The sequence below is a fragment of the Sinocyclocheilus grahami genome, unplaced genomic scaffold (genome assembly GCF_001515645.1).
Source record: "Sinocyclocheilus grahami isolate Dianchi unplaced genomic scaffold, SAMN03320097.WGS_v1.1 scaffold222.1, whole genome shotgun sequence".
NCBI lineage: Eukaryota > Metazoa > Chordata > Actinopteri > Cypriniformes > Cyprinidae > Sinocyclocheilus > Sinocyclocheilus grahami.
In genome coordinates, this window is record NW_015505401.1 from 1,459,344 (window position 1) to 1,471,017 (window position 11,674).

The following is an 11,674-nucleotide window of genomic DNA, read 5'->3' on the forward strand; positions in this document are numbered from 1 at the left end:
TGTGAGTCAGAAGGGTCAGACTGTCCTTGCAAAGTTGGAACTGCCCCACTTTATAGAAACAGCCTTTGTGCACAGACGCATTGTAGGCTACTCTGCAGGTTCAGGAAACAGTCCTTCATAAAATGCGCTGCACACATCTGAATATTTGGGTTGAACTGTTCTGGAACAGTGTTGTAAATACAACTTAACCACTGATTTCTAGTTGTGTCCTCTTTTGGAAGGCCAAACAAAGTAGTTTAGCTTTCACAACGAAACACACAGCGTCACACACAGTGGCTTGAGAACGGCGCGGCCGGCGGGCTTGCGGCAACCACATGTGATGACCCCGTGCTGGACTCCGCTTCGTCCACTGAGAAAGCCAATCCGGCGATCCACAGTGCGAAGTTGATGTATTTCCTCAGCGACCAGCACTGATCAGCTCCACGCATGACGAAGTGGATATCGTCCTCTTTTGGAAGGTCAAACAAAGTAGTTTCGCTTTCACAACGAAACACAGCATCTCCACGACATGGCGGCGGTGGCGACAACAACAATACTACAGCGAGAATAAAAGTTACGCCTTCTTTCTTTGCGTGAACATTTGGGCGGTGTTATGCAAATCTTCCCACACAGTGATGTAGACGTGTTTAAACGAGGCGTTTTAGGAAGTCGTGGACAAGTCTTAACTTTTATAAAGAATATCTCTTTGGGTTTGAGACTTTAGTCTTTGCAACTTTAGGGATCTTATCTATGCACGAACAGCTTGTAACACTCCAAAGAGAAAGGAAAACTTGAAATTGCATCATATGACCCCTTTAAAAAGTTATTTTTCTAGGTAATTACGGAAGGGGCTCTCACCTGCCGGTAACATAAGACATCAGGTGCTTTTTAAACATCCAGCTCCATTTTTTGATTATGTTTAAAAGACTCATCTTGAACGAACGGATATCCACTCTAAACCAACCGTCAAACACCTGCCAGTCCTCCATATGGCTGACCCCTGCATACACTTCTTCATAATGATTCATCTGTTGTGAAAGGAGACAACTTACTAATAATATGCCAAACGTTTCTTACTACTACCGGAAAACAATTATCTATATCCATTTAGGTGTATTTAATGCCGAATTAATACTGTGTTCAAAAACTGATATACAAGAAGAAACATTAAAGGCTGTATAGTTTTACCTGTTCCTTGAATTGTGTTGTGGTGGGAGGATTTTCTGGAAATGCATCTTCTCCATAGGCTTCCACCTCTTCAGCTGTCAGTGCATGACCATAGAGGAGGAACTGCCTGAGAAATTCAACCCTGTCATCAAGCCACAGGGGACTGTAGCGGATAAGTGTGTCCTGGTATTGCAAGGCTTTCTTCATGACTTCATCAACTTTCTCCATCACTTCATGTCGGAGATCTATTAGGTCTAACATGTCCTCGACGTCAGCCTAAACAACGTATGAAGGAAAATATGAAATAGTATTTGTATATGCACCAAAAAAACTACTGCAAAATCAGAAATAAAGAGAAAAAGCAGGGATACAAATGTCTGAGATCACTTAGTAAAAATGCTTATAATTTGTCATTTAAAAAATGTAATAATTTAGAAAAATGCTAAATAAATTATGTTAACCAATTAATATATGTAACCAATACGTTATATTACCGGTAATTTATTTTATATTTATTTGTAATATTTATCCATTTTTTATATAAAAAAAAAATAATAATTTTAACTAAAATAATAATAATAATTCCTCAAAATGTGTTACATGCCCCTTTTTTCTATAAAGGCAGTATGCACTCGACCTGGCATACTGTTTATGGCACAATTTCTAATTCATTCATGTTTCAAATTGGTATGAATCCTATTTATTCCTCCCAGCCAGCTATAGTCACTGAATGAGTGCCTTGTTGTTCCGTCACAATGAGGCACAGAGTCACTTTCCAAAACCTTCACCCTCTCCACTCCTCTCTGTTAGAATGAGCTGTTTACCTCCACCTGAACTGCTGAAACCATCGAAACTTTCAAAAAAGCTGAAGACACACCTTTTCCGCCACCACTCCACAAACTTAAAACAAAATCCTCTTCTTTCTCTTCTCTCCGTTTCTCCTCTGCTACAGCTTGTTTCCTAATCTAGCTTTCTGTAAAACTTTGCATACTGTGAATATGTTTGGCTCTGTTTCAAATCGCTTATGCACCTCTATTGTAAGTCATTTGTGACCCTGGACCACAAAACCAGTCATAAGGGTACATTTTTCGAAATTGAGATGTATACATCATCTGAACGCTGAATAAATAAGCTTTCCATTGATGTGTGGTTTGTTAGGATACGACAATATTTGGCCGACATACAACTATTTGAATATCTGGAATCTGAGGGTGCAAAACAAATCTAAATATTGAGAAAATCGCCTTTAAAGTTGTCCAAATGAAGTTCTTAGCAATGCATATTACTAATCAAAAATTAACTTTTGATATATTTACAGTAGGAAATTTACAAAATATCTTAATGGAACATGATCTTTACTTAATGTCCTAATGATTTTTGGCATAAAAGAAAAATCAATCATTTTGACCCATACAATGTATTTTTGGCTATTGCTACAAATATACCCCAGTGACTTAAGACTCTGTGACTGGTTTCGTGGGCCTGAGTCACATTTTGGATAAAAGTGTCTGCTAAATGCACAAAAATAAATATATTTCCAGGTATCAATTTTATTTTGAATCGCATATTTTCAATGTGACCTCAGATATTTGGAAGCCACTCTAAATCCATTAACTGTGAATACCTGGTAGTCCTCCACGCTTAGGTGAGGTGCCACCCTCTTCACCTGAGCAGACATCTTGAACACAACTCCTAGTAATTCTTCCACCAATTCATAAAGTCCATCGCCACCATCTCGATCCAGAGACGGTTTAAACTTAATCTCAGATCCCATCAGTAGCATTTGAGCCTCAAACAAGGGAGCCTGCCTCACTGACCCCTCCATATTCTCAATGAAAAACTCCAGAGAAGTTGAGACAGCACTGAAAAACCCCTCCACCACCATGTCATCTACATACTCCAAGTAGGCCTTCCATGCATCTGAAGAACTATCCGCTGCAAAAAGGATCACGTTCTCCTGGGAAAGAAACAAGAAAACATGAATGTTAGAGAAATATGGTGTAGCAAAAAGAATCTATAAAAAGACGCTCCCTCACCTGTAACAAGTTATGGATAGTTTCTCCATCTTTCCTGAGATTGCTGTAGCATTTTGCCATTGTTCCTGCTTTATCATCCAGTTGTAGTGACGATTCTTTCTTATGGTCTTTTCTGCAGAACATTGGCTGTTTGCTCCATCCATTCATCAGAACTTCCATCATCTCAATATTGTCTTTAGTTGTTTGTAGTCTTCTCTCCAGCCGGTAGACAGTGTCCTTCAGTGTGCAGATGTAGTTCCAGCAGCTCTGGTCTTGCCATGTAAGCTCAGTTTCTGCTAGATGGATTTGCCGGTCAACAGTCTCCATCTCCTCTTTCATAAGAGGAACCTCCACTTCAAGAGTTGTCTGTTTCACCTTGTTATACCACTGCACCAGTAAATGTAAGCTCCCAAGGTTCTAATGGAGATCAGGTAAAATAATTAGACTAATTTTCATGCCATAGAATATAAAAACCCAATTTAACTGATACCAAACAAACTAAGCATTTTCTAACCTTAAAGAACATCTTTCTATTTTCATACACCTTCATAGCAGCAGAAGGGATATTCATCTGATTAAGGATTTTCAGGTGTTTCACGTCCTTGAGCACAGCAATCAGCTAAAAAAGTTCAGTATTATGCAAATGAATACACTGACAGATTCCTCAAAATTTGTCGCTTTAACAATTTAAATTAATGCCTTATGCTGTTATAGATTTTAAACACACTACATGTATGTTCTTCACCTCTTGATTGACGTTTACTGACAGCAGGTCAGTGCTGGGATCTCTTTTGATTAGGGGCTGATCCAGGTTCATCTGGCAGACCTGGTTAATATTGCCACACCAGCTCAAATAGACCTGATTCTCATACTCATCTAAATGAGAGGACATCTCCAGGTACTTATGATAGACCAGTTCCATTTCTGCTCCTTCGATACTCCTGAAATATAAGTGCACAATCATCTTTCTTTATTTGCATTAAAGAAAAGAGAAAACTATAACAATAGGAATAGAATTTAAAACGCTTACATATCCAGAACAAACTGAAAGTTGTTCCAAGGGATTTGAATTCTGTCTCTAAGCATTTTTGCCCACTTCAGACAACCTGTCATAGCAGGCATGTTCTTGCTCAAATGCAGTTTGTTCCTCTTTTTCTGGAATTAAATGAGGAATTAAACAAGGCCCTCTTTGTACAAGAACAAAAATCTGTTGAAAAACAACTACTTTACCTGCTCAAGATGAGAATCAAACAGGAGTTTGCATCTGTCCAGCTCATCTGCAAAAAGCTGAATCACTTTGGAGAAATTAGGAATAAACGTTTCCTTTATGATGTCTCTTTCCAAAAGGGGTTTGAGCACAGCGACCAGCTTCAAACATACAGATTAAAAGGTTATATAGGTTTGGCTATTTTACAGTGCCTTGCGAAAGTATTCATACCCCTTCATTTTTTTCTCATTTTGTTATGTTGCAGCCTTATGTTAAACTGCTTTAGATAACTTCTATTTTAAATACAACAAAAAAATTATAATGAATACTTTTGCAAGGCACTGTATGCTTTTTCCGATTCATTTGAACTAAATCGGTCTCACCAGAATTGCTTACTTTGAAAACTGATTCCAATCCTGAACAATCTTGAAAGGCAAGGCACAAAATACTGGACAGCTGTCGATCAAAGTCTGCAACTCTTTCTTGGAAACTTGAAAAGTCTTTTTCGAAATCCTTTACACAAAATTTACAATTTAAGAAAATCAATTATTTAAAATGTGTTTCATAAGTTAAATACTGAATATAATATTCTATCCTGGTCAAAAAAGTTTTAACAATTCATATAAAGTATAATTAATTCCTTTACAATCATGTGTATTAGATTGTACATTAAGTAACAATGTGCTGAACAATATAGGCTGATATTTAAATAATTTTTCATAATGACATATTAGGTTTTAAACATTACTATAAAGGTGTTACCAAAAACGTTTAGGCCTACATGACAAACAGAACAAAAATTAGGATTTATGGGAACAATTAAGCCTTTGAGAAGGTTGCCAAATATCAGGCATGTTGTATCCAAACACACCCTATATTTACAAGAAAGCCCCAGGAACTCCATAAAAAAACTGAACTATAGCAACTACAAAAAACAGTGAGTTATATCTGCTATTGTACCAAACACTCATATACCACATTATCTACGTTGACATATTCAGTGAGGCATTATTATCATATTATCAGACATCAAGTTGTTTAAAGTGCCCCTATTATGGGTTATGAAAGGTTCATATTTTGCTTTAGGGAGTCCCCAACAACAGGTTGACATGCATGCAAGGTCAAAAAACTTTAATTTTCTTATAATATGCATTTATTTTTTTACCTTATTTGCTCAACGACTCCCAAACGATTTGCTCAATGATTCATTTTTCTAAACCCCTCCTTTGCGTGACACTAATCTGCAGTGATTGGTCCGATTGGTCAATTTCATTTCCATTTCATCATGCCTGTAATGTCTGATAAAGCAGGTTTTGTGAGGCAGTGCTGCTTTGTGTGCAACGTTACCGGGGAAACAGCTATTTTACCGCTCCAAAAGCGGCACCTATAGTGGCAAAGAATGAATTTGCATTTTCATTCAAACCAACGCGAGAAGTCAAGTTTTCCCAGGTCTGCGCGCACAACAAGTGGGCGGGCAATATGCTAATGTTTCATGTAGATGTCAACATGAAACAGCTTGGGATTTGTTTTAAAAATGACTCGTTGAAATGATTCAGAGTCGACTCTTTCTTTTGAGAGACAATAACTTTATATACAGTGCACTTTCAGATTTAAAACTTTGCAGGATGTTTTCAATCACTTAGAGCAGGGTTCCTCAAATCTTGCCCTGGAGGGCCAATGCGCTGCAGAGTTTAGCTCCAACCCTGATCAAACTCGCCTACCTATGATTTTCTAATGATCCTGAAGACATTGATTAACAAACTCAGGTGTGTTTGATTAGGGTTAGAACGAAACTCTGATCTCGTGGGCCAGATTTGAGGATCCCTGACTTAGAGCTATGTTACACACTGCATGAAAGGTAATTTTCAAAAATCCATAATAGGGGCACTTTAAGCTACCATTAAAAATATGTGTTTCTATATGACTTGTTGTTATCTTATGGCTGATTCAAATATATCCCATGATGTAACCATACCAGAGAAGTCAAATCGAGTGGATTGTTTTCTTGATCCTTTATGGCTTTGCAAAGCTGAAGAAACTCTGCATATATTCGAGAGACCTGCTCAGTGTAAACCCTTCCTCTGAGACCTCCAAAAACCAGCTTCTCCAACCTTTGGAACTCCAGCATAGTGGAGAAAAGGGCCTGGAAAACAATCATTTTTCAAAATGTTACGGTCTCACAAAAATTTTAGTAAAAAGAACATAAATAAAACTGAATTGTGGCTGAAAGTGAAAGTGTATATGATCCCTTCAAAAGATGTACTACTTACCTTCAACTGTAAAACACGAGCCAAGAAGCCATCAAATCGAGTAAAAACAAGAGCCGAAGGGAAATCCCAGCACTTTGGTGTACAATAATGACTGGCCAACGCAGCCACCTTCTGTCTGTATGTCTTGAATGTTTCCCTGACACACCTGAAAACTCCCACAACAGTCTGTAACTTCTCCAAACCATCTTCAGTCTCTGCTCTCAGCAGCGGCTCTGCACGGAGATATGAAGTGGCCTAGATGGAGCAAAGATTGACGTTTTGGTTACAAGAACAAAATTTTTATCTCTATTCTAATTCTACTCTCTATTTCCCTGAATAGAACTTACAATTAATACATGGCTGCTCTCCCAAATAGATAAATAGTAAAAGATTTGTAATTGATTGATTCATGGTTAAATTGCGCATAGGACTGCCCATACAGTGAACAAAAATAGCAATAAAATAAAATAAATAAATATATATATTTTAAAATTGAAAAAATATTTCATGTCAACCTTCATATAATAACATTCATGTAACATATTGAAATAGATTTCAAAATGTATTTCAGGAGCAAGAAAACACAAACAAGACATACAAAATAATGCCCATATATATATATACATATTTTAGCAAATATATTTTTGGACATTTTTACCTTCTGTCTGTATGTCTTGAATGTTTCCCTGACACACCTGAAAACTCCCACCACAGTCTGTAACTTCTCCAAACCATCTTCAGTCTCTGCTCTCAGCAGCGGCTCTGCACGGAGATATGAAGTGGCCTAGATGGAGCAAAGATTGACGTTTTGGTTACAAGAACAACATTTTTATCTCTATTCTAATTCTACTCTCTATTTCCCTGAATAGAACTTACAATTAATACATGGCTGCTCTCCCAAATAGATAAATAGTAAAAGATTTGTAATTGATTGATTCATGGTTAAATTGCGCATAGGACTGCCCATACGGTGAACAAAAATATCAATAAAATAAAATAAATAAATATATATATTTTAAAATTGAAAAAATATTTCATGTCAACCTTCATATAATAACATTCATGTAACATATTGAAATAGATTTCAAAATGTATTTCAGGAGCAAGAAAACACAAACAAGACATACAAAATAATGCCCATATATATATATACATATTTTAGCAAATATATTTTTGGACATTTTTTTGTATATTTTGAAATCTATTTAAAACATATTTTACTAATATATTTTTGGGGGTATGGGTGTCCATGACAAAAGGAAAGATAAAAATCTAGTTCCAGGAAATGTATTTTTTGTATTCATGCTGATTTTATATGATTGAATGACTCTTTAGTCATGTGGTGTAACCATCAAGTAAAATGTGCTACGTAAAACTATGTAAAATGTATGTTTTTCTTACACCTTGAATGCATGTGTGTACACATCGTAGTCATTATTTTCAAATGTTTCGTTTTTAATTTTTTTTCCCAAATATCATGAATTATTAATTCAGAAATAGAATTTCATTTTTGGAGGAGTCGCTCCACATGACGTTTTACAACCTAAACTAACCTTGCCTTGTCTTAAAAGGCTAAATTATCTGTTATCTTAAGAGACTTGTTCACCTTGACACAGTTATGAGCGGGTTTCTGCATGTTCGTCGCACCACATGACTGATTTGGCAACCGAACATTTTCAAATAAAACACACTAAGCATAAATTAGAAGATTGTCACATACCTGCCCAATGAAAAGGTTGCAGAGCTCCTGCAGCAGAGCAACGATGCGAGCAGGTGAACGATAGAATGAACAGTGAGTCCAGACCAGAAATATAAGATGAAAGACTGGTGGAATGAGTGTATGGAAGGATGAGAACTCATCCTCCTCCAGTTGAGACAGCAATGATCTAAGAGGTTGAAGGTGAAGATCTATAGCTCTGGCTTCCTGAAAAGCTGAGAGACAAATACACATAAATGATAACTAGGCAAAATATTAACAGAATGGTATTATGTAGTAGGAAGAACAGTAGAAAACTCAACTGTATTATTAATCAAATGTATTGGGAAAATCACGTGCCTTACCATCAAAAACAGCCTCTGTCAGAGCTTTGAATGATGGGAAATAACTGCTGTCTATAATTTCCAGAATCCTCATCATTTTCTGAACACAAGGATTCTGTAGCTGAGATTTACAGAGATTTAGTACATTATCAAACATTTCTGCTTGCTTATACACCATGAAATGTTTGTTTCTGGACGAACCTGTTCATGAATACTCTGTATGTTCGTTTTCCTGGATCTCCAGTAGTCAAGTTCAGCTTTTGGTCCAGGGTTCAATCCTGTCACAATCAAGTCAGCAGAATCTGCTCTTAAGACTTTATGGATCATGTGCATCCAGCTGATGACCATGGACTCAATTGCATGAATCATGGCTCTGTTGCGACTGTCTTGCCTTGTTTGAAAATGAGAAATTGATGAAATTGATCGAGTCAGACTACAAGACAATAACCAGAAAAAATACAACATATTAGTTCATCTTAAATCAAAACTAAGATTTTAGACAGAATTAGGTTTTTAGAATTAGTGTTTGAAAGTCTGATTTAGTTTGGTTGGTAAGATTTTTTTAAAACGTTTTTGAAAGTCTCTTATGCTAGCCAAGGCTGTGTTTATTTAATTAAAAATACATTAAAAACAGTAATATTGTGAAACATTGTTACAATTTAAAATAATTGTTTTCTATTTTAATATATTTTAACATGATTTATTTATTCTTTTTATGTCATACCTGAATTTTCAGCAGGCAGTACTTAGTGTTCAAGAGACATTTTTTTATTATCAATGTTAATAATATTTATCATTATTTATATTTTATCTTATATTTTATATATGAAAATGCGCATCTTTACTGCCACTTTTGATCAATTCATTGCATCCTTGCTATATAAAAGTAGAAATATCCTCTAAAAAAAATGTACTGACTCCAAACGATTGAATGGTTTTGTATATTATTCCCAAACAAACAAACAAAAACATTCATACAGTGTGATCGTTGTCTCTTGACACAGCTCTATCCATTCTCTCATGGCAGGAACAGGAAGGACGGTTTTGCCATTATACTGTCCCCTCACCACGGTGACCTTGCTTTGCAAATTCTCTATGCGTTGCGTCAAATCCTGTGATATTATATTCGGCCACATTTGGTGATTCTTCTTGTTCAACAGAAGCGGCAGACAGACCTTGATGCAAAATATTGACAAATTTTACAGGCATTTTTACAGGATGATGACCAAGGACTCAACTGCATGCATAACACCAGTGTTTAACACTGTAAATTATATATTCAAATGGTATATTCACTTCTGCTCAATAAAGAAAAGAAAAGGTGGGCGTTCCTGCTAATATTCAGTTTCGTTGTGTATTTTATTTACTTTTTTGACAGCAAATCAAACAGTTGTGGACTTTGGAGTCTATAAGTGTGCATTACCTTCTCCATGGTGTCTAACAGCTGTGGCAGAAAGGAGGGTGACAGCACCCCAAAGAGTAAAGAACTCCTGCAGGTTTCTGGCAGGACGGGGGAATTTCCTTTTCTGAGAATGTAAACTTTCTTGTCTTTAGAGAGATGACAAACCTAAAGTGTACACATAAAACAACGGGTTATTGTTGCTGTATAGTATTAAAGGAACACACCTGTGGTGGTCTATGATTTTTGCATGCATTCAACAGGCCTATATATGTAAACACAAGGCCGTTTTGCTCACTTACCTCTGGAGAAACAGTTGGAGCATTGGACGCTGTCACGCTGAAAAATAACAGTCTAACACGCGCTTCGAAAAACCTTGTAAAAAGCATTTTATTTTTTTCAACATTGACAAATTTTCCCCACGCATCAGTTTTGAGTTTGAGCACCCGGCAGAGTATCTCGCCTAAATACTGCACCCTGGGGTCTTCGGAAAACGCCGTTTCTTCCTCTTCTGACATGTTTGACGTCCTTGTGGAACAGACGCAAACTGTCCAAAACTTAAAAGGAAAAGTTGATGCGTGGAACGTGTTTACATATTGCGCGCTCAGCTTCGTGCACGCTGAAGAGATTTCATTCAGAGAAAGTGCAAAAAGGGGCGGCTCAGCGTCCAGTTGCCTTGGTTTCCATCCAACATGCTACATACCCCTCCACCCAGGCCAGATACTATTGGAGTCATGACCAAAATGTTTGTTCCACCTTTAAACTAATAAAGTCAATTTTACTTGGTAGGAGACCAAACTCGCACGCTTTAATGTTCACAAAGTTTTCCAAAAAGTTCTTTAAAAAAATTGTTACATTCTCAAGAATTCACTGATTCACGCACTTCCAGCATTCCACATCTGGATCATTTATTTTATGCAGGATCATGCCCAGGGGTTAAATCAGAATCAGAATCAGAATGAGCTTTATTGCCAGGTATGTTTTCACATACGAGGAATTTTCGAGTTTTGATGACAGAAGCTTCCGCAGTTCAAAAAAATATGTAGGCCTACGCTCTATGTATCGAGCTTTATATATATATATATATGTGTGTGTGTGTGTGTGTGTGTGTGTGTGTGTGTGTGTGTGTGTGTGTGTTTTGTTTTTTGCAAATATGTGACCCTGGACCACAAAACCAGTCTTAAGTGTCAATTTTTCAAAATTCTGAAAGCTGAATAAATAAGCTTTCCACTGATGTATGGTTTGTTAGGATAGGACAATATTTGGTCGAGATACAACTATTTGAAAATCTGGAATCGGAGGGTGCAAAAAAATCTAAATATTGAGAAAATCGCCTTTAAAGTTATCCAAATGAAGTCCTTAGCAATGCATATTACTAATCAAAAATTTACAAAATATCTTCATGGAACATGATCTTACATAGGCTAATATCCTAATGATTTTTGGCATAAAAGAAAAATCTATAATTTTGACCCATACAGTATTTTTGGCTATTGCTACAAATATACCCCAGCGACTTAAGACTGGTTTTGTGGTCCAGGGTCACATATGATTTATTCTGAAGCAGTAATCTCATTAGTAGCCTAGCCTATTCTATCAGTTGTAACATATAAATCTG

General features: G+C 36.6%; 1 protein-coding gene across 1 annotated transcript in view; it reads right to left on the reverse strand.

The window, feature by feature from the left end:
* The window catches only part of LOC107596639 (dynein heavy chain 11, axonemal), an 83,379-nt gene extending 72,704 nt beyond the window's left edge, over positions 1-10,675 (reverse strand). The window contains 17 exon segments of the mRNA XM_016287418.1: positions 838-1,007; positions 1,168-1,422; positions 2,771-3,103; positions 3,183-3,578; positions 3,676-3,780; positions 3,907-4,102; positions 4,192-4,308; positions 4,384-4,529; positions 4,765-4,881; positions 6,344-6,511; positions 6,639-6,872; positions 8,338-8,549; positions 8,679-8,778; positions 8,859-9,048; positions 9,636-9,832; positions 10,081-10,224; positions 10,359-10,675. Of these exon segments, the coding sequence (XP_016142904.1) occupies positions 838-1,007; positions 1,168-1,422; positions 2,771-3,103; positions 3,183-3,578; positions 3,676-3,780; positions 3,907-4,102; positions 4,192-4,308; positions 4,384-4,529; positions 4,765-4,881; positions 6,344-6,511; positions 6,639-6,872; positions 8,338-8,549; positions 8,679-8,778; positions 8,859-9,048; positions 9,636-9,832; positions 10,081-10,224; positions 10,359-10,574 (3,296 nt within the window). The 5' untranslated portion in view covers positions 10,575-10,675.
* Positions 10,676-11,674: the final 999 nt, after the last annotated feature.